The following is a 26497-nucleotide window of genomic DNA, read 5'->3' on the forward strand; positions in this document are numbered from 1 at the left end:
CCCTGGCTCCCCATCCCATCCCCCAGCCTGAAACCTCAAATTACCTATGGGGTGGGGGCTGCCCCAGGGGTGTTTCCATCGTGCCCAGATGCGCATGGCAGGCCCAGCCCTCCCTTAATGACACCTTGCCTGCCTGCCCTCCTGCTGGGGTAGGAGGGGAGGGGGCCCCTGGCCCAGCCTAAGCTGTAGTTTCTTTTTCCATTGCGTCAGGCCTCAGGGTCCAGTACGCCTGGCTGCTGCTGGGCTGGCGCAGAGGGACCCACTCTTCCCCCCGCCTGCCCCAACTCCAGACATCATGTGCTCCCCGTTTCGGGGATCCAGAAGCTTCCAGCCAGAGGGTGAGTTGGAGATGGGAGGACCTGCCCCTGGCTCGGGGAGGAGTTCCCTTCCCACCCACCCATCGCTCACTCTAGCCAGGGCCTGAGCCGATCCAGGTGGAGTTGCAGTGAGCTGGGGGCTCCTGGCCCAGCCACCGCCCCCTGCCCCTGTGACCTGTCCCTCCTGCCCATGCCCTCAGTCAGGCTGGAGGGAGGGAAAGGCAGGAGGCTGGTATAGTAATCAAGTCAAGATAATGGGGCTTGGATGAGGCAGAGGGGTGGGGGTAGGGTAGTGATGGGGACAGAAGGAGGTGACCCCAGAGTGTTCATATGAGCATCTGTCATTGTATTTGTCAGTCTGGGTGCGTATGTGTATGTGTGTGTATGTGACCACACGTGTGTAAATGGACAAGGAAGCACGTGAATCTGGGCGTGTGTGCCTGACACCCTCAGAATGAGAAGAGAAGTGTCTGATTTGGCAGCAGGAGATGGTGGCCCAGGTGGCATCTAACATGTCACAGAGGGGGCCTGTGAAGTGAGGAGGGGGTAGGTGAGCTAGAATCCACCTCGCCAGCAATGGTGAGAGATGCAGGGGTGTGGACTGGGTGACCCAGAGGAACTGGTGAACTCGGATACTCTGGGGCCCATCCTGGGTGTGTGTTCAAATGGGGGAATGCCCTTGGCTTCCCCAGCCCTGATCACAACCTGCCCGCTTAGCCTCAGGCTCCCCTGGCCTGGCTGATGTCCTGGGTGTCCCTGCCTAGGTCCCACAATGTTCAGCAATCTCCCCACCCTGGCAAAAGGCCAAGCATTGGCCTGGGAGACCTGATTCACACCCTGTCTCTGCCTTTTCCTGGCCCTGTAACCTCAAGCAAGTGACTTTTACTCTCTGGGCCTCAGTTTCCTCATCTCTAAAATGGGGGCAATTGTCCTGCAGGCATGGGAAGGCGCTCTCAGCCACACAGCAAGGTTTTGGACATCCCTGTCTGCCCCCTTCCCCACCCCACCCCAACTTGGCACAGCTGCCCAGCTGCACACAGTAAGAGTGAACGCAGTTCACCAGCTCCTCCAGTGGAAACTGATTTTTACACGACAAGAATAAATCCTGCAGGCAAATTGTAGTGCTGTCCTGACGCTCTGAGCTCGTGTGATTATAACAAGGTTCTAGGAACAAAGGCTGGGAGGGAGGGGGCTGAGGACCAGCTTCATTGTTGTCCAGATTTTTCCCCTGCCAGGCATGTCCGGGGAGTACTGGATCTGGAGGGGAAGCTGGGAGGTCTCCGCTGCCAGCCCCACTCTCACCCTGGCCTCCTGCAGACCGGGGCTTGCAGGGGACTGCATCTGCCCAGCAAAAGGCTGGCACTCCAGAGTGCGCCGTGGCCTGGGTGAAAGAGAGGAGGAGTGGACCCAGCATAGTGATGGTGGCTTGATCCTTCCTGCCTGGAGGACAGCAGCTGCCTCTTCACTGGTCTCTCTGCTACCTCTCCTTAGCTTGATAACCCCTTCCACAAGGGACCGACTAAGCTTTTAAAAACGCAAATCAGATAATGTCAGTTCTCTGCTTCTAAGACTTTCCATTGCTCTCAGAATGAAACTCAGACACCCTATCAGAGCCCACAGCTCCTGCAGGTCCTGGCCACTCTCCCTGCTCCCTCATTGTATTCCTGCCAGACTGGACTGTGAGCCCTGCAAGGGCTAAGACAGAGCAATCTTTTTTTTTTTTTTTTGAGACAGTGTCTTGCTCTGTTGCCCAGGCTGGAGTGCAGTGGCGTGATCTCAGCTCACAGCAACCTCCACCTCCTGGGTTCAAGCAATTCTCCTGCCTCAGTCTCCCGAGTAGCTGGGACTACAGGTGCACACCACCATGCTAGCTAATTTTTGTACTTTTAGTAGAGATGGGGTTTCACCATGTTGGCCAGGCTGGTCTTGAACTCCTGACCTCAAGTGATCCACCTGCCTGGGCCTCCCAAAGTGCTGGGATTACAGGCATGAGCCCACCATGCTCAGCCGAGAGCAGTCTTCTTACTGTAGCATTCCCAGCACTGGGACAGTTCTTGGGACCTAATAGATGCTCAGTACACCCTCTAGAGTGAATGAAAGCCTCAGTTTCCTCCTCTGGAAAATTATATTACTATACTTGCCTCGTAAGACTGAGTGAAGATTAGTGACATTGTTCAGGTGACATGCTCAATTAGTGCTCACAAGCACAGTGACTTGGATTTGTGTTCCCAGAGGGGGCCCACCCACCACCCCCACTTACCTCCCTCCACTGGAGAAGTGCAGGGTCAGTAAACCACTTAGCCTCAGGAGGACAAAGTATTAGGGAGTTGGAACCTGGCCATTGTTGGGTAGGTGTTTAGGGGCTAGGTTCAACCACTGGGATGACAGGGCCAGTGTTAAATGCACACATGCCAGTGGAAATGAGAACTGACCACAGGAGGCTCAAAGGGCTGTGTCCTGATGTCTCATGGGCAGATGGGAAACTGAGGCAGAGAAAGCCAGAGGACTTGTCTGCTGGGCCTGTGATGGGTGTGACCTAGGTCCCCCTCCACCCCTTGAGATGGGTTGCTCCAGTCTCACTAACACCTTGCACTCAAAGGAAAACAGAACTCCTTCGACTGATCACATGTCAGTAATTAACCTTGACTGGAGGAGGATACTTGAGGCCCAGGGCACAGAATTTTGGGAAATTGTATATGAGTGAAAGGGTAAATTGTGTGTTGAAGATAAGGACCAATGCTGGCAGGATCTGAGGCATATGGAGGGTTTGTCCATTCATTCATTTATACACTCATCCTTTTTTCATTCAGCAAGTATATACTGGATGCTTCCTGTGCACCAGTCATTGTGTATGAGCTAGAGATACAGGGTGAAGGTGATAGACAATGAACAAGGGTGAATTTTTAATGTTACTGTTACAGGAAAGGGGTCCCGATCCAGACCCCAAGAGAGGGTTCTTGGATCTTGTGCAAGAAGAAATTCAGGACGAGTCCATAAAGTGAGAGCAAGTTTATTAAGAAAGTAAAGGAATAGCCAGGCGCGGTGGCTCATGCCTGTAATCCCAGCACATTTGGGAGACCCAGGTGGGTGGATCACCTGAGGTCGGGAGTTTGAGACCAGCCTGGTCAATGTGGTGAAACCTAGTCTCTACTAAAAATACAAAAATTACCCTTGCGTGGTCGTGGGTGCCTGTAGTCCCAGCTACTCGGGAGGCTGAGGCAGAAGAATTGCTTGAACCCAGGAGGCGGAGGTTGCAGTAAGCTGACATCATGCCACTGCACTTCAGCCTGGGTGACAGAGCCAGACTCCGCCTCAAAAAAAAAAAAAAAAAAGAAAGTAAAGGAATAAAAGAATGGCTACTCCATAGACAGAGTGGCCCCAAGAGCTGCTGGTTGCCCATGTTTATGGTTATTTCTTGATGATATACTAAACAAGTGGCAGATTATTCATGCCTCCCCTTTTTAGACCATGTAGGGTCACTTCCTGATGTTGCCATGGCATTTGTAAACTGTCGTGGCGCTGGTGGAAGTGTAGCAGTGAGGACGACCAGAGGTCACTCTCATGGCCGTCTTGGTTTTGGTGCTGGCTTCTTTACTGCAGCCTGTTTTATCAGCAAGGTCTTTATGCCCTGTATCTTGTGCTGACCTCCTATCTCATCCTGTGACCCAGAATGCCTAACCATCTAGGAATGCAGCCCAGTAGGTTTCAGCCTTATTTTACCCAGTTCCTATTCAAGATGGAGTTACTCTAGTTTAAACGCCTCTGACGTTACCAGAAGTGAGCTTCCTAGTGGCCAAAGTAGGAAGGAGAGAAGCCTGAGCAGTTGTCAGCTCCACTGTGGCCACAAGATGCCAACATGCTAGTTGCTCAGGAGAAGCCCAGGTTTTCCTGGCACAATTAGTATCTGAGACACCCATGTCCACTGTGATTTGTTGCTCATGTGACGGGGCGACACACAAGGAGCTGTGCATCCTTACAGGTGAAGACTGACCACAGCAGAGAAAAACTTCAAAGACAAATTTAACACAGCTACCAGAGACAGAGACTCTTTTTTCTTTTCTTTTTTTTTTTTTTTTTTTGAGATGGTATCATTCTGTCACCTAGGCTGAAGTGCAGAGACGTGCAATCATGGCTCACTGCAACCTTGAACTACTGGCCTCAAGCAATCCTCCTGCCTCAGCCTCCCGAGTAGCTGGGACCACAGGCACGCACCACCATGTCTGGCTGATTTTTTAATATTTTTTGCAGAGACAGGATCCTCCTTGTTGCCAGGCTGGTCTTGAACTCCGGGCTTCCAGGCACTTGACCTCCCCAGGTGCTGAGATTATAGGCGTGAGCCACTGCGCTCAGCTGAGACTCCCTTTTCATGCATTTCCTTGCATTCTTCTTTCTCCAAACCTTTGCCCATGTTATTTGACAACCCGCCTCAATTTGCCTTCCATCTCTCCACTCACCTCTTAAAGGCCAGGTGGTAATGCCTGCCTATGGTGGGGCAGCATAGCAGGTATCTGTCCACTCTCTGACCCTCACTCCTGTTCCCCTAGACTGCCAGGAACTCCTGCCACCGCCACCGGCTCCCATGGCCCACATACCCAGTGGGGGTGCCCCAGCAGCGGGGGCAGCCCCCATGGGCCCCCAGTATTGCGTGTGCAAGGTGGAGCTGTCAGTGAGTGGCCAGAACCTACTGGACCGGGATGTTACCTCCAAGTCTGACCCCTTCTGTGTCCTCTTTACAGAGAACAATGGCAGATGGATCGAGGTGAGGCTCTTCCGTGTGTCTGCAGTGGGTAAGGGGGTGGCTAGGCTGCTGGGGAGGGGGAGTCTCCCAGGACTGGGATCCAGGAACTCTAATAGAAGTAGTTGGAGTGTGGGTTGGTGGCAGGGGATTACTTGGTAAATTGTTACTCTTAAAATGAAATTTTATTTTAAATATATTTAAAATATTACTTTGTTTAAATTATTACAATTAAAATCTATAGATTTATATTTATATGATTTATAGTGATTATTTGATATCTTTTTTTTTTTTTTTGAGACAGAATCTCTCTGTCCCCCAGGCTGGAGTGCAGTTGTGAGATCTCAGCTCACTGCAACCTCTGCCTCCCAGGCTCAAGCAATTCTCCTGCCTCAGCCTCCCGAGTAGCTGGGGCTACAGGTGTGCACCACCACGCCCAGCTAATTTTTGTATTTTTAGTAGAGACATGGGTTTTCGCCATGTTGGCGAGGCTGGTCCTGAACTCCTGACCTCAAGCAATCCACCTGCCTCCACTTCCCAAAGTGCTGGGATTACAGGCATGAACCACCACGCCCCATCTTGTTATAAATTGTTATATATAGTTAACATTTTATAGTTTTATGAAATGTTTGCTTCCGCTTTTAAATAACCTTTCTAAATGAACACATGGTCAGTGAGAAACAGAGCAACAGTGAGCTCAGGCTTTGGGAGCTGGTCCAAGGCCCAGTGATGCTACTCCCTGCTGTGTGGCCTTAAGCAAGTGGCTGTCCCTTTCTGAACCTGTCTCCTCATCTGTGAAATTATTATATATTTTTTTTCTGCTGACTCCCTTGGAAGGCCCCAGATCTGGGGATATTAATGGTGCCCCAGGCAAGGACTTCTGAGCTGGAAGACTTTGGCTTGAAGGTTGGAAAGAGTTGCAGCTTGAGGAAGGATGTTGAGAAACCTAAGCTGTTCAGACCTTCAGGTTTTAAAACTTGCTTTGCTTTTGCAAAAGGAAACTATTGGAGTAAATGTAGAGAATCCAGATAAACCTAAAGGAGAAAATCAAAATTGTTAGGAACCCACCTGTCATAGAGAACCACTGTTAACAGTTTGGTATCCAGCCTTCCAGATGGCTTTATATGCATGTATATTTCCCAAAATGTGTGTATTTTTTAATGGATATTTAACTAGGCCACGGTGGGAGTTCACCTGAACATACTGTGGTTTACAAAGAGTTCCCATGGATGTTGGCTCCTTCTTGTGATGCCAAGAAAACGGTGTGGGATTGTTGACCCACTTTACAGAGGGGGAAACAGGGGCCCCAGAGTGGGTAGGGAATTTTGTGTCACCCAGCGTGTTGATGGTACAACTATAAGTGGGAGGTGGGACATGAGGCCAGCTGAGGACTCCTGGGGGAGCCACAGGCCTGTGAGAGGCATGTCTGGGGGCACAGTTCCCTTCTACCAGGTCTCTAGAACCCCTGAGTGCCCCCAGGGAGTGGTATCCCCCTGACTCATGGCACAACCCCCCACCCTCCCTGACAACCTCTGCCCCCACCCAGGCCAGCCACCCTGGCTAAAAATAGCCCAGGGCCAAGACCTCCTCCGTCCCTGCTGCTCCAGCCCTTGGAAAGGGACTGGGTGGGAGGAAAAGTCAACACAGCCTGGGCCCCAAAATAGACTGTCACCCAGACTCCGCGGTTTGGGGCCTCAGCATCCAGAGGCCAGGAGGCGGGTTTCCTGTCCCAGTGCCACCACTGACCCACAGTACAAGGCCCTGTCCTCAGCCAGGCTTTGGTATCCACAGTAGGTGGGGTGTTGGGCTGCATGCACAGTGTCAGGATTCTATACAAGATACAAACATCTCCCTGCGCTCCCGTGGGGAGTCCCTGACCCCACCTCCCCCGAAGGATCCTCCCTTCTTTCTGTTTCCTCTCTCAGTTTCCATGTAAAACGTGGTTTGAAAAAGGGTTTTCCCAAAATAAAAAGTGAAAACCACAAGTAGTCAAATCCTTTCCCTTTACAGAGGTGGAAACGGAGGCCCAGATGGGGAAAGGGCCTTGTCCTCCATCTCTTACCCCAGGCAGGGGCAGGGCCTGAGCTCTTACCCTGGCACCTGGGTAGGGAGCCAGGGCCAAAGAATTAAGAGTGTGGGTAGTAGAGTCAGACCTCGGTTTCGAATCTCGGCCCTGCTCCACAAGCTGTCCAGCCCTGGGGAAGTCACTTAACCTCTCTGTGCTTCAGTGTCCTTGTCTGTGAGCTGGGGATAGTGAGTCACTGACGATGATCACAAGAGCCTGGCACAGAGTAGGCATTGTACAAGTTAGCAGAATGATTTCCAGCAGCCTGTGAGGTCTTGGACCAGCTGCCTTGACTCTGACTTCCATTTTCCTGCCCCTCTGCTAGTACGACAGGACAGAAACCGCGATCAACAACCTCAACCCCGCCTTCTCCAAGAAGTTCGTGCTTGACTACCACTTCGAGGAGGTACAGAAGCTCAAGTTCGCACTCTTTGACCAGGACAAGTCCAGTATGCGGCTGGATGAGCATGACTTCCTGGGCCAGTTCTCCTGCAGCCTGGGCACGGTGAGCTGGGCACTCCTGGGTGGGAGCCTGGGCCCAAAGACCGGGCAACCCCTCAGAAAGTCTCTTCTCGTGCTGTCTTTCCCTAGCCCCATCTTCCTGGGTGGGTCCCAAAGTGCAGATGCAGAGTGGGGAACAGTCTTGGCGGGTTCAAGGCCGGGCTGAAGAGCTCCCATCTGGAGAGGCAGCCGAACAGAATGCCTCTCAGGATCTGGGGCCCCAGGTGGCCAGGGATTCCGATGGTTAGATGTAATCAGGTGTGGTCTTGACCTCTGGGGGTAGGAGCATCTGACCAGCAACCAAGACGCCCACAGTAGTCCCGCTTTGTGGCAGACTCACTGTGTGACCTTGAGAAACTTCCTTTCCCTCTCTGGGCCACACTTCCCCATCCATCTCAGTCCTTGGTAAGCTCCTGGAGGCCGGGAGCAAGCGGGGCTAGGCGCCCCTCACACAAGTCTCAATCATTCCTTATGGCTGTATGCCCTTGGATAAGCTCCCATCCCCCTCTGGGCCTCAGTTTCCCCACATTTTCCTTGGGGATTATGATGACTGCTCTGCCCAACCTACACGGTTGATGAGGGAATGAAATGGAAAATGCTTTGAGGGGTCCTAGTGGAGACTGAAATGCCCGGGGCCTTCCAGGAGATGGTGACCATGCAGAAAGCAAGGGACTGCCATGGTTGTGATGTCTACTTTTTGCATAAGAAGCAGGGTACAGTAGTCAGGGTCCCTACCCTGTGGTATAACTGAGAAGAGAGCTTAAGGGCTTGTGGACAGGGCAGGGAACTGACAAGGGATGGGGAAACCAGTCCAGGGCTTAGCCCCAGAGGAAAGCTGACCACCTTCACCTGGCAGGAAGGCAGGGTGAGGAAGTGGCATTGCCAGGGCCTGGTGAGACCTGTGGCCCATAGAGGGAGGGCTCTGGACTGCAACTGAGGCAGAAGACAGAGTAATGAAGAAGCTCCCATCAAACGGGGGCCCCCACCTCTCACGCCACCTGCTCTCCCGTTTCCTGCCCATCCCCCCAACTGGCTGAACTTCTGAAAGCCAGAGGGCAAAAGAGCCAGGTGGCACAGTCCCCAGGGCACAGAGCAGGTGTGTGGATCTGGGGAGAAGAACTAGCCCCGCAGGAGCAGGACTAGATCATACTGATGTGTGCTCCCTGCTGCACAGGACGACGTTCGCACTGCACCCAGGAAGCACGAACCATGCTGGCCCCTGAGTGCAGTGGGCAGACACAGGTGGGAGGGTGACTTTGCAATGTGGCCCACTTTTCCTCTCTATGTTGTTTTGATTATTGCACCCTGTGTGAGTGTATTACCTATTCAAACCAATAAAAATACATAGAAAGAATTGGCCAGGCTCTATAGCTCATGCCTGTAATCCCAGCACTTTGGGAGGCCAAGGCGGGAAGATCACTTGAGCCTGGAGTTCGAGACCAGCCTGGGCAACATAATGAGCCCTTGTCTCTACCAAAAAAAAAAAAAAAAAAAAAAAAAGCCAGGCGTGGTGGTGCATGCCTGTAGTCCCAACTACCCAGGAGGCTAAGGTGGGAGGATCGCTTGAGCCTAGGAGGTTAAGGCTGCAGTGAGCCGTGATCGAGACCTGTCTCAAAAGGAAAATACATAGAATCTGAGCTTGACTCTGTCCATCAGAGATCATATCCTGAGGCAGGTGGGGTCTGTGGAATGCCTCTGGAGGAGGGAGTTAGGGGGCTAACCTCCCACAGTTGTCTCCAAAATGCCTTTTCCTAGGGGCAAACCAGGCAGTGGGAGTCCAACTGCAGCGGGAGACCTCAGGCAGGTCTCTTACCCTCTCTGGGCCTCAGGCTCCTCACTGCCCAGATTGGCTGCTGTCCGCCTCCCAGGGTGATGGTGATGCTCAGGCAGGTCACCAGCCAGCCAGGGCGGGGTGCAGCCCTGCCAAGCGGTGCCGGTGGAGGATTTTTCCTTCCCGAGCTTCCCCCACTTCCTCACTGAGTGCCCTTTCTCCTCTCTCCCCTAGATCGTCTCCAGCAAGAAGATCACTAGGCCTCTGCTGCTGCTGAATGACAAGCCTGCGGGGAAGGGCTTGATTACGGTACCAGTCCCCTCCCGGCTCTCCGCACCCCCTCCACCCTCACCCCACACCCTCCCCCATCAATGGGCCGCTTCCCTGGCAGATAATCACCAGCTTTGTTTGGAGTAAAAAGGCCCAACTTACAACTTAGCAACAGGTCTCTTAGCAACCGGCTGCTGGCTCCACAAATGATGCAGTGGGGGCTGACAAGCTGGGGAGGCCTCCAGAGCCCTGCCAGCAGCCCCCTCCCTGCACTGGCCCCTGCCTGCCCTCCCCTGGGGGTCGTTCAGAAGTGCCCTGCCCATCAGTGCCCTGCTTGTGGCTGCGACGCACAATGATTCCTGCAATGCGCAATGACTCCCGCGATGCGCAGTAATTCCGCCGGAGATGCACAGGCCCTTCGCCGGGATGAGCTCCTTGGTCCTCAAAGACTCCCAGAAGCCAGGGCCACCCCTGAGGCCCAGAGAGGAAGTTCCCTCGGGCAGCTGAGCTAGCGAGATCGTCCCCTGGTTGTCTGGCTGGCTTCTGAGCCCACGTGATGCCTGGGGAGCCAGCCAGGCTGGAGGGAGAAGCCATGCCTTTGTGTGTTCCCGTGTGTTACTCCCCTGTCCTGGAACCTCACATGGCTCCCCACTGCCTGACCAACCCTTCGGTTCAAGGCTGTGAAGGACCCCTCAGACCCTGCCTGGCTCTCCTGCCTTGGTGTTTTTTTAATCTCCTTCACTTAAATGCCCTGCGTTCAAAGCAAACTGAATTCTTAGCATATCCTGAACATACCTCAGGCTCTTACTCTGTTCCTGCCCCACGGATCACCACCTCCCAAACAACCTCCCCCAACCTCTTGGTTCCTAACTGGCCCATCTAAATGCCTTCCCAGGCCAGGTGCATGGCTTGCACCTGTAGTACTACTCCTTGGAAGGCTAAGGCAGGAGGATCCCTTAAGGCCAGGAGTTTGAGGCTGCAGTGGGTTATGATCATGCTACTGCCCTCCAGCCTGGGCAAGAGAGTGAAACCCCACCTCTGAATGAATGAATGAATGAATGAATGAATGCCTTCACAAGGCAGCTTCCACCTAGAAGCCATCTCAGACAGACCCCACTCAGCCGGGTATGCCATCACCCCAGCATTTCTGGCAGTTCCACTCTAGGCCTCCATCCCGTCCCCTGGGAAATGGGGGTGATAATAGGACCTACCCTATAGGGTTGTTGAGCAAGTCCCAGTGGGAGGACGGCAGGGGAGAACGGGCAACATGGTTGGCCTCTGTCTGTGGGTCCAGAGGGCCGGATGCCTTGCGCTGGGTGAGGCCATCCTAGAGGCAGGAGAGGAGAGGAGGCCCCAGCGAAAGGCCCCAGCCCACTTGTGTTGCTGTGGGCAGCAGGGGAGGGAGAGAGGCCTACAGGGGGCCTCAGCAGTCTCGAAGTCGCCCAGCTAGGCCATCACTGGCTGGGCTGGGGTCAGGGAACCATAGCTGATGGGGAATGCATGGAGGACAGATGACCAATGTGAACTGATGGGACTCAGTTTCTCCCCTGGGCCTCAGTTTCCCTAGCTGTACAATGAAGTGGCTGTGATGCTGACACCTTGGTGTTCTGAGGAAGCTGTGCTCTCTGTGGCTGCCGCAGGGGCAGGAGAAGGCCGGTCATGCTGCTCTCTGGGCCAGAACCTCTCCCAGGGACTCAAGACCACCCCCGGTGTCTGGTCGTTGCTTCATCTCTGCCCACCACCCCATGGGCCCTGTGGATTTGCGTAGATCGGCTTCCTGACTCCTCATCTCCAGATGGGTTATTTCCCGCATTTTCCAGAAGATAGAAACTGAGGTGTGGGGAAGACAAGAGATTTGTCCAAGGTCACCTGGCACTGCCCTTCCCTTCCCCCTCCTAGCCCTGGAGGATTGCTCCTGGGGCACCCTGTGCCATCCTACCTGGAAGGAGGCTGGGGGAGTCTGAGGAGCCCCTCATGTCCCTGGCCTTACAGATCGCTGCCCAGGAGCTGTCCGACAACCGCGTCATCACACTAAGCCTGGCGGGCAGGAGGCTGGACAAGAAGGTAAGGCGGGAAGAGGAAGGGCTCCCATTGGGAACAGTAGCCCCCACCAGCCCCAGGGCTGTGTGGCCTCATTCCGGGACCTCGGGCCACCACCTCCATCACATTCTAGGGACTGGTCCAGCACAGGGCCCTCCTGGCCACTCCAGATTAGGACTCCTTCACCTCTGAGGTAGTGAGTGTTCCATCCCTTAGGGGTATTCAAAACACAGCTGGAAACCTGCTCATCGGGGCATCCCCATCTCACTTAGTGTAAGTACATTCCAAGGTCCTTACCCAATGGGGCCCTGCCGATGTGTCCCCAGTGCCCCGACTCTCCGACCTCACCCCTCCTCCCCGCACCTCACTCTGCTTCAGCCAAACCTAGCCCCTTGTCCGTGAATTAAACGAGGCACTCTCCTCCCTCAGGAGCTTTGCACTTGCTGTTCCCTCTGCCTGGGACACTCTCTTCCTTGAATTTTCTCACGGCACCCTCTCACCTCCATCAAGCCTTTGCTCCCACATCACCTCCTCAACGAGGCCTTCCCTGAAATTGGTCTTCAATTTCCCACCCCCTCCTTCTTGTCTCCTTAACACTATTACTGTCTAGCATACTTTCTTTCTTTTTTTTTTTTTTTTTGAGACAGAGTCCTGCTCTGTTGCCCAGGCTGGAGTACAGTGGTGTGATCTCAGCTCACTGCAAGCTCCGCCTCCTGGGTTCACGCCATTCTCCTGCCTCAGCCTCCCGAGTAGCTGGGACTACAGGCACCTGCCACCACGCCCAGCTAATTTTTTTTTTTTTTTGTACTTTTAGTAGAGACGGGGTTTCACTATGATAGCCAGGATGGTCTCGATCTCCTGACCTTGTGATCCGCCTACCTCGGCCTCCCAAAGTGCTGGGATTACAGGCGTGAGCCACCATGCCTGGCCCATACTTTCTTTACTTATTTTCTGTCTCCTTAACTTGAATATAACCTCTTTAAAGTAACAGTTGCCAGGTGCAGCGGCTCACACCTGTAATCCCAGCTACTTGGGAAGCTGAAGCAGGAGGATCACTTGAGGCCAGGAATTTGAGACCAGCCTGGGCAATATAGTGAGACCCCATAGATAGATGGATGGATGGATGGATGGATGGATGGATGGATGGATAGATAGATAGATAGATAGATAGATGGATAGATTCACATACAAAAAGTGGCACTTTTTAAACCTTAAATGATTTTTTAAAGGCCATGATATTCCTTATGTCATGTGCAGGATAGTTTCAGTTTTTCACATTCCCAATAAAATAAACTTAAATGACACCCTGCTGGGAGCCTCACCCTACCTTGGGAATAGTCACCCTCTTGAAGTCCTGGCCCATCTAAAATGCCGGAGTTCTGACTCACACAGGCTCTGAGTCTTGGAGGGTCTCTGAGCACAAGCTCTGACAGCCTCAGGGTGGGGGGTTTCTGCTGGGGGACCTGGTTGATCCCAGGGGGCTGCAGCTGCCCTGGGCCTCTTGCTGAGCCTTGCAGAGGCTGAGGGGAGGGGGCCAGGCTGGCTCTGCCCACAGCTCCTATCCTGACACCCGGCTGGGGAGGCAGCAGGGCCACACCCCCATCTGCCTGAACCTAGCAGGGCTGTACCTCTCTCACCCGCATCCTCCCACTTCTCCCAGGACCTCTTTGGGAAGTCAGACCCCTTTCTGGAGTTTTATAAGCCAGGAGACGATGGCAAGTGGATGCTGGTCCACAGGACTGAGGTGGGTACGTGGGGTCCAGGGATCTCTAAGCAGTGGGCCTGCAGTCCAGCCCCTCCACAGCTCTGAAAAAGGGAGGTGCGGTCACAGCCACTCAGTGTGCAGGAAAACCCACAGTGGCACCTGAGGGACATGCTTCCTCCCAGCCACAGGGACGCTCACTTCCGTCTCTGGAAGTATGGCTGTGGGTCTCCATTTTGTCACCCTGTCCCCATTGGGCTGACCCAACCCCAGAGCACTGCTGCCCAGGGCCTGAGCTCACAGCATCCCTCTCTGTCCCACAGGTGATCAAGTACACACTGGACCCTGTGTGGAAGCCATTCACAGTGCCCTTGGTGTCCCTGTGTGATGGGGACATGGAGAAGCCCATCCAGGTGAGGGGGCTCTGGGGACCCTGCTCCCCACCTTGCCAGCTCCAGCCTCCCAGTCTACCTGAGGCTCCCGGGGATGCCTTGTAGAAAGCTCTTATACAAGTGGAACGAACCCCCATCTTTGGAGGAGGGAGGACTGGAGACTGGGTCCTCATCATGGATCTATCTGATGCCCTGAAGTACCCGGGCAGGGCCCCCACCTTTGAGCCCCTCTCTAAAACTCTCTTGCCCTCCCCAGAGGGCTGCAGAGCTGCTAGCTAGGGAAACACCTTGGAAATTATCAAATTTGGCATGATGAGGACAGTGATTACCAGTCTCTCTAAAAGCTCTCAGTCCTCTGGCTGAGTGCAGTGTCTCATGCCTGTAATCCCAGCACTTTGGGAGGCTGAGGCAGGTGGATCACTGGAAGTCAGGAGTTCAAGACCAGCCTGGCCAACATGGGAAAACCCCATCTCTACTAAAAATACAAAAATTAGCCGAGCATGGCAATGCACACCTGTAGTCCCAGCTACTCAGGAGCCTGAGGCAGGAGAATCACTTGAACGTGGGAGGCGGAGGTTGCAGAGCCCAGATTGAGCCACTGCACTCCAGCATGGGTAACAGAGCAAGATTCTGTCTCAAAAAAAAAAAAAAAAGTTATAGGCTGGGCGTGATGGCTCACGCCTGTAATCCCAGCACTTTGGGAGGCCAAGGTGAGTGGATCACGATGTCAGGAGATTGAGACCACCCTGGCCTCTCACGTGAGGCCTCTCACCCACCCTCTCACGGTCTTTAGTAGAGACCGTGAAACCCCGTCTCTACTAAAAATACAAAAAATTAGCCGGGCGTGGTGGTAGGCGCCTGTAGTCCCAGCTGCTCGGGAGGCTGAGGCAGGAAAATGGCATGAACCCAGGAGGCGGAGCTTGCAGTGAGCTGAGATCGCGCCACTGCACTCCGGCCTGGACAACAGGGCGAGACTCCGTCTCAAAAAAAATTATAAAATAAAATCAAATAAATAAAAAATAAAAGCTCTTGGTCCCCAGGGGCTGGGTCTGAGAGCAGATGGGACTGGGGAGACAGCTAGGTCAGGACAGAGATTCCCAAGTAGGATACCAGGAATCTTAGGTTCTAGTACTGGGTCTGCTACTGCTGCTGTGAGACTTTGGGCAGGTACCTCTCTTTCAGGGCCTCAGTTTACCCATCAGTGGGATGGGAACAATAATCCCTGCCTTCCTCCTAGGAGAGCCATGGCAGCTCAGACAGCATATAAAGCTGTGATTTCTGTGCCCGTCTCAGAAAAAAAATATGTCTAGGGAGGACCCCAGGCCATAAGCTGGGTGGGTCACAACCCGAGATGGAGGGGGAGCCATTTGCCAGGTGTATCAGGAGTGGAGTTGCCTGCACTAGAGGGTACAGCCTCCATCAGTGGGACAGACGCACTTTCTCCTTTTCCCAGCAATCACAGAAGTCTTCCTGTAGGAGGCAGTTCAGGAGCTACCCAGGCCAGCTAGGCAGATGCTGAGGGGAGGCACTACCCAAACAGAAGACAGAGGGTTTGCTTGGGGAGTTGAGAGGGGCTGGAGAGCACCTCTTGGCAGACAGCTCTGGGGTGACCGTGCTGAACCCACTCCAGGTCATGTGCTACGACTATGACAATGACGGGGGCCATGACTTCATCGGCGAGTTCCAAACCTCAGTGTCACAGATGTGTGAGGCTCGAGACAGCGTCCCGGTGAGATGGGCACGTGTACTGTAACCCCAAGACCTCAGCAGGGCTGGGGGAAGGGGCACCGGGTCTTGGGTCAGGCAGCCTGGGGCTGAGATCCCCCTTCTGGCTGCATGACCTTGAGCAAGGCATTCAATCTAAGACTCAGTTTCTCCATCTGTCAATGGGGGCAGAGGATTTGGGTGGGGATTGAATGAGATGATGCAGGCGAAGTGCCCAGCATATAGTGAGCAGTCAGGAGCTATCCATTTAAGTCATTCCGTGATGTTGGGCCCTCAGCTGGACAGTTTGGGGGTGCGTTTTCTGGGGAGGAGGAAGGCAGATGCTGATCCTGCTACCATTTTTGGGTGTGGACATCCCGGGAGGCTCCCTGGAGGAAGCATGCTGCCCCCATTGTCAAGCCTGTGGAAGGGATTCTAGGGCCAAGGAGGAGGATCTGTCTCCAAAGAAGCCCCGAGGTGAGTGTCTCTTTCTTCTGCGTTGCCCAGCTGGAGTTCGAGTGCATCAACCCCAAGAAGCAGAGGAAGAAGAAGAACTATAAAAACTCGGGCATCATCATCCTGCGATCCTGCAAGGTGAACCAGCGTGGGCAAGCACGAGCCAGGGGCCAGGTTTCAGGCCACACAGAAGGGGTAGACAGAGCATTGGATCTGGAGCCAGCGAGGCCTGTGTTCAAATCCCAGCTCTGCCACATCCTGGCCCTATGGCCTTCTGAGCTTCACCTCACCAGGCCTCAGTCTCCTCATCTGTGGAATGGAGATATTAATGAGGCAGAGCATGTTCAGGGTTACTCTTCTCTCACATTCCTGTGTGGAGGCCAAGGAAGGCACGAGCTGACCTTCCAGGGCCTGTCCTGGTGGGAGAATTGTCATTGCGAGTTGCTGCCGCCCATGGTGGGCATGCAAGGGGCAGAGGACATTGAGTGGGGACACCCTGTCCTCTCTGGCATCAGCGTCACTGTGACTCCCATGGTACAGCCGGGGCCACTGAGGCCCAGAAAGGCAATGAAGTTCATGTCAGCAGTGGCCAGGCTGTGGGCGGGGGCCAGAAGACCTGGTGGGCAAATAACTGCTGGATCTGGCAGAACATTAAGGAAGGCAGCCTGGGGCAGGAGAGCAAGAGACCTGGGCTCAGGGCCTGACAGCTCAGGAGTCTGGTCGCTGCTCTCCACCAGCGGGTGGATCCCAGACCCCAACCTTATTTGGAGCCTCGTCTGGCTAGGGTTTACACGAACATTCAGTGGTGTCGCGACAAAAAAGCACTCCGTGAAAGGTCAAGATGTCAGGTTGCAGCCTTGTGATGGATGGTCCTTGTTTCTGAAGTTTCCATCATTCACATCACTTTTCACAATTTCTGGCACCTGCCTTACTTATTTTTTTGAATCAGTCTTTCTTCTCTGTATTATTGTTTTTTGTTTTTGTTTTTGAGACAGAGTCTCACTCTGTTGCCCAGGCTGGAGTGCAGTGGCGTGATCTCAGCTCACTGCAACCTCCACCTTCCAGGTTCAAGGGATTCTCCTGCCTCAGCCTCCCGAATAGCTGGGATTACAGGTGCATGCCACCACGCCTGGCTAATTTTTGTGTTTTTAGTAGAGATGGGGTTTCACTATGTCGACCAGGCTGGTCTTGAACTCCTGACCTCAAGTGATTTGCCTGCTTAGGCCTCCCAAACTGCTAGGATTACAGGGATGAGCCACTATACCTGGCCTGTTTCTTTCTTTTTTTTTTTTTTTTAACTTAAGTACATTTATTTAGAAAGAGATTATTAGAACTCTATCAAAATTAAAAGATCTGGCTTCTTTGCCAAAAAGAGACAAAGACCATCAAAACAAATATAGTCTTTTAACGGCTTGATCAACTTCTAGAGGAAGGCCTTGAGCTGGAGGCCTGCTCTTTCTCTTTGTTAAAAAGGTAGATTAATAAGGGCCAGGAGAAGGTAGGTACCTAACAGTGACAAATTGAGACACTCTGTGTCAGGTAACTGACACTGGGCCCTGGCACCCTGCCTGGAACCAGCATGTGTCTGTGTATCTGTGGGGTGTGGGGGTCTCTGTGAGTCCCCCACCCATTAGGAACCATTGCACTGAAGGCTTTGTTATAGAGAGATTTGGGTTTTGTTGTAATTAGATCAGGCCCATCAGCTTTTTTTGACCTCCTTGTCCCTACTGAGGTTGCAAGGACATAGAGCAACAACTCCCCCATGGGGAGTGTGACCAAGTCAAGGGGACCCACTGACTCATCTGCTTTCTTCCAGATAAACCGAGACTACTCCTTCCTTGACTACATCCTGGGAGGCTGCCAGCTCATGTTCACCGTAAGGCTCTCCCCGCTGGCTCCCTCTGCACCCCCATCCCAGTGAGGGTCCTCCCTGAAGACTTGGGCCACTAGTGCAGCCAGAGGGACTTAGGGTAGACTTCAGGAAGGACTTCCCTGGGGCAAGGAGTGTGTCCGGCCTAGTGAGGAGGGCATAAGTGGGCTGTCTGGTCCTGCTGGGTGTGCCTGAGTTGGGGCTTAACTGCAGGTCAGAGCACAGCTGCACAGCTCTCAGTCTGGTGGCTACACTCCTGCGGGTGGAGGAAAACAAATTCCTCCTCACTGGCCACAAGGCCTTCAGCAATCCCTGCCTCCTTCATCTGCAGTCTCCTTCCTCCTTGCTCACTGGGCTCTAACCACGCTGTTCCTCTGTTTGCCCAACACACCAAGCTTTGCTTCATCTTAGAACTTTGCATTTGCTGTTCCTGCTGCATTTGTTGTTCCCTCTGCCTGAAACACTTCCCCAGAACCTTTGCATGGCTGCCTACCTGCCATTTTTCAGGCCTGAGGAGGTAACGGAGGTCACCTTCCAGGGAGCCCTCCCTCCCTCAATGCCTTGCTGCTCCTCTGTCATATCTTCCTATTTTCTTTCTTTTCTTTCTTTTTTTTTTTTTTTTTGAGACAGCATCTCATTCTGTCACTTGGTCTAGAGTGCAGTGGCACGATCTCAGATCACTGCAGCCTCCACCTTCAGCTCTCAGTTGATCCTCCCAGCTCAGCTTCCTGAGTAGCTGGGATTACAGGTGCATGCCATCATGCCCAGCTAATTTTTGCATTTTTTGTAGAGATGGGGTTTTGCTATGTTGCCCAGGCTGGTCTCAAACTCCTGGGCTCAAGCGATCTGCCCACCTTGGCCTCTCAAAGTGCTAGGATTACAGGCATGAGTCACTGGGCCTGGCCCTCACTATTTTCCTATTTTCTGGGCACTTGCCGCCCCGAGATTCATATGCATTTGTCGCTTCTCCCTGATCGTCGCACCCACTGGAATGTGAGTGCTTTAAGTGTGGGCACTTTCTTTATTTTGCTTCCACTCCAACCCCAGCATATCACACAGTACCTGGCACGTAGCAGGTGCTCCATCATTTCTCGTTGGAAGAATGAACTGCCACCTTGCCTGTGGCCTGGAGTCTTTGCCCCACAGATTCTGTGCCACTCATCCTGGCTTTGCTTCCTCACCCCAAGGGAGCCTCAGGCCCAGAAGGGAGGATGCTGCTGGTGTGCCACGCTCTGCCCACCTCCCCATGTTGTCTCACCGTTCCCCATCACCACCCCTAGATCCTAATGGGAAATGGAGGGCATTGCAGGATGCCATGGAGTCAGAGGATTGGCCTTGCTGACTTCTGACCCTGCTGCCCGCCACTGCCCCCTCCCCTGCACAGAGTCCAGGCCCTCCTGTTCCTCCTGCACGAGTTTGTTCATTCAGCGAACTCACACTGACTGCCTCCTTTGTGCCGGGCTCTAGGCTGTGTCCCTGCAGGGGTCCCTCAAGGACTAAGACATGCTGCCCCTGACCTGGGGGAGTGACCCTCTAGCCATATGAGGATTTGGGTGGGTGGCCCCTTCTCTCCTACCCCACAGCAACTGAGTTCCCATGTAGCCAAATCTTCCCCGGGGTCCTACTTCTAACCCTCCCCTGCTGGGCAGGGGTTGTTCTTGCCTACCCCTCTGTGCCCTTTCTCCAGGGATTGGGCTGGGATTCTCTGGGGCTGAGAGAGCAGGTAGAGCCCTAGTCCCTGCCTGCCCATCAGCCCCAAGTCCCTGTTAATAAGCACCTGCCTTGTCTGCTGTTCCCAGCCCTGGGCCAGGCTTCTCCAGAGTACGTGCTGTGGTGAGCTCCCAGCTGATCGGGGAGACGGCCACTGCTCTACCAGGCAACCCCAGGTCCCAGGCCCCTTGGTGCTCTGAGGGATAATGGGGAGATGGCTTGGGTTGGGGGTGAGGTAATCTGGGAAGGTTGCAGTGGAGCAGTGGCATCTGAGTTGGGCCTGGAAGATGGAGCAAAGTTAGACGGGAAGAAACGATAGCCTGGCTCTGCATGCAGAGCGAAGCTCATGAATAAATGCCTGCATATGGGAACAGATGAATGTGTGGGTAGGGATAGTAAGGAGAAAAAGGAATCTGGGACTGTACGTTAGTCTCTTATGTCATCACATCTAGGCAGTGGACTTTATGCTTGGGCAATAGAGAGCCACAGATGGCATTAGAGCAGAGGAGTGATACAATCAGACAGTTTCTAGGTTTCAGACCATCTTATTGTGGGGAGGGCTGGGAGATGAGTGGGCTTCCCATGTCCCATCTACCTCTCCTATTCCCTGGGAGTGGGATAGGGTGCTGGGGTCTCTGGCCCCACTGGGTGGCCTTTTTCTCCGCTCTGCAGGTTGGAATAGACTTTACAGCCTCCAACGGGAATCCCCTCGACCCTTCCTCTTTGCACTATATCAACCCTATGGGCACCAACGAATATCTGTCGGCCATCTGGGCTGTTGGGCAGATCATTCAGGACTACGACAGGTAAGGTTGGAGAGGGGCTCTGAAGGTCAGCTAGGGTTCCATCCAACCTGGGAAGCTCAGTGTATCAAAGCTAGAAGGGACCCAGAGATCATCAAATCTAGGAATGGACAGCAAATGGCATAGGTGCAGTTATTACCCATTCCCATACCCTTGGCAGACATTGCTAATCAATTGCTGAACTCTAACCTGCCAAGCGCAGATTCAAACTGGGATCGTTTTCTACACAGTACACCAAGTAGCCAGTAAGAAAATGAATCATGATGGAAGATTAAACTCGTTCATTATTGCTGCATCCTCTCCTTTTAGAGCTGGGGAATGGGAGGCCTGGGGTGGGAGTGGAAAATTTGTTCCAGGTCCCGCAGATCATGGGACCAGAGGCCAGCCATTCTGGTTCCTGGGCCTCGCGCCTAGTTCCCTAATTGTCTCGCTTCTATTGGGAACTTCTAAGGAGCAGCTGGCATGCACGGACCCTCCTCCCATGACCTTGCTTCCTGGGGACCTTTGGGTCGGGCTGGGTACCACGGAAAGTCAGTGAAGGGAAGCTGTGTGAAAGTGTGGCAGGTGTGGCTACCAACAGGATATGACATCACTGTCACAGATGGTGCTGATTGGGAGCTCCAGATCAGAGGATGGAATGACCAGGAGGCTGACACATTGGGAACAGGGGAGGAAGAAGCAGGTGCCAGAGATTTGGCAGGAAAGACAGCAGGCTCAGGAGCCCTGTGTAGACTTGGCCTCCTAGAGAGGGGCAGCCAGGGACCTGTACAACATGCAGAGCAAGGGAGGTGGAAGTCATCATCAGCATGGTTGGGTGGAGTCCCAGGTGTCCAGCTGCCCATTCAGCCCATCACCGAGCTGTCTAATGGGCATTAAGACTTAGCATGGCCCCAGTGAGCTCTAGATGCCTGGCTGAGCCACCATCATTTCCTGCCCAGATCATTTCATTAGCTTCCTCATCAGTCTCCCTGCTTCTGCCCTGGCCCCCAGCTGTGTGTCCCCTCCACGGCAGCCAAAGGGATCCTTAGTAGATGTCTGTTGAGTGCACATACAAATGAAATGTGGTCCCTGTCCTCAGGGAGTTCTCACTTAAAGAGGAAGGTAAAGAAGAAATCGTCGGAGTTCTGAGAGACCAGTTTACATGTGAAGCAGGAGCTATGGGAGCACAAAAAGAGAGGCATTTTAGGGTATCAGGGAAATCTACAGAGCGAAGGGGCCATTTTGATTGGGCCTTAGAGGATGAGTAGGAGTTTGCTAGGGGAAACAGATTAGGGAGAGATGTTACAGATGGGGGCACAACAGCATTGAAGTTGGAATGTGAAGGTACCCTATGTGTTTGGGGAATAGCAAGTGGCCAGTGGCCAGGGCTAGGGGAGTGGGGTGTGAAGGGGCATGGGTGGAAGGAGATAAGACTAGGCTCTGGGACTGGATGACACAGGACGTTGAATGCCACAGGAGGGTTCTCATATTAGTAGAGTTTTCCCCAGCTATGAGCAGGAGGCTGAGAGACAGCCGGTACATTCATTCTACTTCCATCTTGACCTCTTGACCTTGGTTTAGTGGCTGGCTGAAGTCTCAGTTTGAGAAGGATCTAGAAGCTGCGCCCAGGCCCATTGGTTAGAAGTACCATTGTTGTGTCTGCCACAGGTATAGATGTGGTCAGGCCACATGTTCACCAGGTCCCCGGAGGTGGGTTGGGCTCATTAGGTAGATGATCCTAACAGCTTTTTCTAGAGGTGGTGAGCTCCTCCTTTCTGTCCTTGGAAGTGTATGAGGCAGAGTGGGCCCAGCCCTGGGCAGAGGGTCGGGTGGTGTCCTCAGGTGTCTTACAGTGTGTTTCTCTTCTCTCTCTGATTAGTGATAAGATGTTTCCAGCTCTGGGATTTGGGGCCCAGTTACCCCCAGACTGGAAGGTGAGTGAAACTGGAGTTAGTTTCCTTTTGGTTGAGATGGGGTTTGTGTGTGTGGCCTCTCTGGGATCAGCTCTGGAAAGGTCTTGGGCTGGGGCCCTGTTGCCCTGCCTTCCCTGTGTTCACCCCAGGCCACGCTCATCTCTCAAGCCTGATCCTTGGGCAGGCACTGAGGCTGTAACGGGGCAGCACGTTATGATCTCTGTTCATGAGATCCATGTGGAGTGGGGAAGACAGATAGGATTGCCAGATGTCGCAAATCAAAATACAAGACACCCAGTTAAGTTTGAATTTCAGATAAACAATGTTTATTTTTATGTGTTTATTTTTATTTATTTATTTAGAGACAGAGTCTTGCTCTGTTGCCCAGGCTGGAGTGCAGTGGCACAATCTCCACTTACAGCAACCTCCGCCTCCCAGGTTCAAACAATTCTCCTGCCTCAGCCTCCCGAGTAGCTGGGATTACAGGTGCCCACCACCACCCCGCAGCTAACTTTTGTATTTTTAGTAGAGAGTTTTACCATGTTGACCAGGCTGGTCTCAAACTCCTGACCTCAGGTGATCCACCGGCCTCAGCCTCCCAAAGTGCTAGGATTACAGGCCTGAGCCACTGTGCCCAGTGCAGATAAACAATTTTTAAAGTATAAGTATGTCCTGAATATTTCATGGGACATACTTATACTTAAATCATCCATTGTTTATCTGAAATTCAAGGTTTTGTATGGATCTAGGGGTACAAGTATAGTTGTATTCCGAGGATGTATTGTGTGAAATATGGACTTTTAGTGTATTCATCACCTAAATAATGTACATTGTACCCAGTAGGTGGCATTTCATCCATCACCCCTCCATCCTCCTGCTGTGTGGAGTCCTCAGTGTCTGTTATTCCCCTCTGTGTGTCTGTTCTGTGTGCACCCATTGTTTAGCTCCGTCTTATAAGGGAGAACATGCAGTTTTTTGTTTTCTGTTTCTGAGTCATAGTGGGCATCCTGTATTCTATATGGCAACACTAAAGACAGGTAGTGTCATCGGTGCTGAGGTGGGGGCACCGTAGGCCTGTGGGGAGCCGAGGAGGTAACCCAACCCAGCTTGGGGCCATCAGGCTTCCTGGAGGGGGCAAGCTCTAAACCAAGAGGGGAAAGGGAAGTAGCAGAGTGACTAGAGGTGGCAGTGGGGCAGGGGGAGCCTTCAGGGCAGAGAACAGACTGTGCGAAGGCTGCAGGACGAGCTGGAGGAACTGGCAGAGGTGGGTGATAGACCCTCCATTGGAGGTGAGCAGGGTGGAGACAGATGTGGGCATTAAAGGGCCACGGGGACCCCTGCAGGGACCACATAGGGGCTCATCAGCAGATTGGCATTTCTAAAGGCCTCTCCTGGCTGCTGAGTGGGGCGTGGCTAGGGCGAGAGTGGGCAGAGTGGAGGGTGGAGAGAAGGGGCGAAGGCAAGGAGACTCAGGGCAGAGGCCAGGACTTTCTGTGTGACCAAGTGAGTGTGGGCCGAAGAGGTCACCAAGATTTCCAACTGGGCACTGAGGCGGGGGTGGTACTGCTTACTGAGATGAGGAACGGGATGGGTGCTAGGCTCAGCAGGGGAGATGGTAAGGTGGGAGTCCCAGGAGAAAGGTGGATGATGGCTGGGCACAGTGGCTCACGCCTATAATCCCAGCACTTTGGGACGCTGAGGCAGACGGATCATTTGAGGTCAGAGAGTTTGAGATCTTCCTGGCCAGCACGGCAAAACCCTGTCTCTACTAAAAATACAAAAATTAGCCCAGCGTGGTGGCACATGCCTGTAATCCCAGCTACTTGGGAGGCTGAAGCAGGAGAATCACTTGAACTCTGGAGGCAGTGGTTGCAGTGAGCCGAGATCGTGCCACTGCACTCCAGCCTGGGCAACAAAGTGAGACCCTGTCACAAAAAAAAAAAAAAAAAAAGATAAGTGGATGATGGGTCAATGGGTTTGGGCTCTGGGGAGACACAGAGAGACCTACCTGGCCACCTGGGCCAGGACCCCTAGTGCCACCTCTGGGAGGATGAGATTGCTAGGGAGACAGGTGGAGTGAGAAACAGCCACATGAGGCGGGGTGCAGTGGCTCACACCTGTAATTGCATGCTTTGGGAGGCCAAGGCAGGAGGATTGCTTGAGCCAGGAGTTCAAGACCAGTCTGGGCAACACAGTGAGACCCTGGCTTTACAAAATTTAAAAGTTGGCTGGGTGCAGTGGCTCACACTTATACTCTTAGCACTTTGGGAGGCTGAGGAGGGTGGATCACAAGGTGAGGAGTTCGAGACCAGCCTGGCCAACATGGTGAAACCCCGTCTCTACTAAAAATACAAAAATTAGCTAGGTGTGGTGGCGGGAGTCTGTAATCCCAGCTACTCCGGAGGCTGAGGCAGGAAGATCCCTGGAGCCCAGTGAGCTATGAGTGCACTGCACTCCAGCCTGGGTGACAGAGTGAGACTCTGTCTGTAAAAAATTAATTAATTAATTAATTAAAATAAAAAAAGAAACAGCTGCGTGAGAGAGCCAGGCAGATGAAGCGGAGACTGAGCCCGGGGGCAGAGCAGGGAGGAAGTGAAGGAGGGAGGGGCAGAAAGCAAACCCATAAGTAGCAGCATTTATTGGGCCCTTAGAATGTTCTAGATACCAGTCTGCCTGCTTTACCAGTTTCAACTAATTCTCACCAAAGCCAATGAGGTAGGCCCTGTTATGAACCCATTTTGATTGCTGAGGAAGCCAAGCAGTCAGGGCTTAGGGAGGAGGGAGTGTGGTTGGAGGCTGCCCCTGGGCCTGGTGAGGTAAGGCTGAGAAGAGACCGTCCGGTTTCACTGACCATGGCTGGGGCCATTATTGGCAGAGACAAGACGGGGAGGGGAGAAGGGCATGGAGACATCAGCCAGTGTGGCAGTCAGCCAGCGTGGAAGTCACCTGGCTGTGAGGGAGGGGAAGGGGCAGGTCAAGCAGGTCTAAAGGCTGAGGAGGAGCCAGGAGAGGCATGGAGGTGAACTGAAGCGGGGGTCCCTGAGGTGTGGTTGTGGGTAGTCCTGGGGCAGGAGGCGGGGGCTCCTCATAGAACCACGGGCACCAGGGGAGGGGTGGTTTGGTGGCTCAGAGATGGAGACGTCAATGAGGGCAGAAGCTGTGATGCTGGGGAGTCACTGCGGATGGGCAGGGAATGCTGTCCCATTTTACAGGGCAATAAACTGAGGCTTGGAGCCTCAAAATGACTTGCCCAAGGCCAAGTTCACCAACTGGGCAGATGGACTCTAAAGTTTCTTCTCAGACTCTGTTGCCTCCCCATGAGAAGCCTGTGGGGTGTGAGGCCAGAGAGCTCCTAAGCCTGCACATGGGTCTCGCTCGGCCAGTGCCCCTTCTTGTCTGCCCTGCTGTGCCACATTGCTGTTTCCAGAATGAATTTTTGCCTCCTGTCCTCTCTGGTCCTCTCTGGGGAGGATGATTTTCACCTAGAATTTCGGGGCCAGGGCAGGAGATGTGGGTGTCCTGGCTCCCTGTGGTGTGAGGCTATGCCTCAGATGGGACCAAAGCTGGGCCACAGTGATGCCATTCGGGGGGCAGGGCGAGCTGGTGCGGCTGGGCCCAGCACGAGCCCGTTGCTAGGACACCAGCCAGCTTTCAAAGAACTGAATGAGATGTTTTCTTGAGCAAAAGCCTCCTTGTAAATGTCACAGGGCGATGTTGGGGAGGCCAGGGCTTGGCCAGGCTGGAGTGCCCAGCGGTGCCAAGAAAGATGCTGCATCCAGGCTAGGAAAGGACAGATGCTGTGTCCCACCTCCCCCTGCCATGGAAGCCACCAGGCCTGGCCCCTCCTGGCCCCTCACCCTCTCTCGCATTCTGACTCGCCTCACTCCGGCTGCCTGAAGCTCCTTCATTCACTCCCACCTCAGGGCCTTTGCACATGGCCTTCACTCAGCCTGCTGCTCCCTCTCCTGGGCTTCTGCCACCGATTTTCACCTAGAATTTCGGGGAGTGGCCTGCCCTCTGGGAGCCATGCTCACACTCACATGGGGGCCCTTCTTCCTGCCCAGAACCCTGCCCTCATGGAACTCTGTGACTTGTTTGTGATTGCCTGGGGAAGGCACTGGGTTTCTTTCTGCCTGCATCCCAGCACCTGGCCTGCAGTGTGCAGTGCCATTGTTTGTTGACAGAATGAATTTGGGACCCAGCCCAAATTTGGGACCCCAGGCCTGAGCAAACAGAGGGGTCGGTTCTCTGAGGGTGGGAAGCTAGAAG

At 53.5% G+C, this 26497-nt stretch overlaps 1 protein-coding gene across 5 annotated transcripts in view; it reads left to right on the forward strand.

The window, feature by feature from the left end:
* CPNE2 (copine 2) overlaps window positions 1–26497 on the forward strand; it is a 55913-nt gene that overhangs the window by 13199 nt on the left and 16217 nt on the right. For 2 of the 5 annotated variants that reach the window (XR_008672323.2, XM_031002546.3), the window contains exons 2-12: window positions 4862–5076; window positions 7443–7622; window positions 9624–9698; window positions 11652–11723; window positions 13360–13443; window positions 13725–13814; window positions 15424–15522; window positions 16005–16091; window positions 17770–17829; window positions 20206–20339; window positions 22195–22249. Coding sequence is in view for 4 of the 5 variants with exons in the window: in XM_031002546.3 (XP_030858406.2) it covers window positions 4897–5076; window positions 7443–7622; window positions 9624–9698; window positions 11652–11723; window positions 13360–13443; window positions 13725–13814; window positions 15424–15522; window positions 16005–16091; window positions 17770–17829; window positions 20206–20339; window positions 22195–22249 (1116 nt within the window). In the remaining variant the exon portion in view is untranslated. The remainder of the gene's footprint in view (window positions 1–4861; window positions 5077–7442; window positions 7623–9623; window positions 9699–11651; window positions 11724–13359; window positions 13444–13724; window positions 13815–15423; window positions 15523–16004; window positions 16092–17769; window positions 17830–20205; window positions 20340–22194; window positions 22250–26497) is intronic. The other 3 variants (XM_063700224.1, XM_063700225.1, XM_063700226.1) reach the window with 2 other exon arrangements.

Source organism: Gorilla gorilla, chromosome 18 (genome assembly GCF_029281585.2).
Source record: "Gorilla gorilla gorilla isolate KB3781 chromosome 18, NHGRI_mGorGor1-v2.1_pri, whole genome shotgun sequence".
Lineage (NCBI taxonomy): Eukaryota > Metazoa > Chordata > Mammalia > Primates > Hominidae > Gorilla > Gorilla gorilla.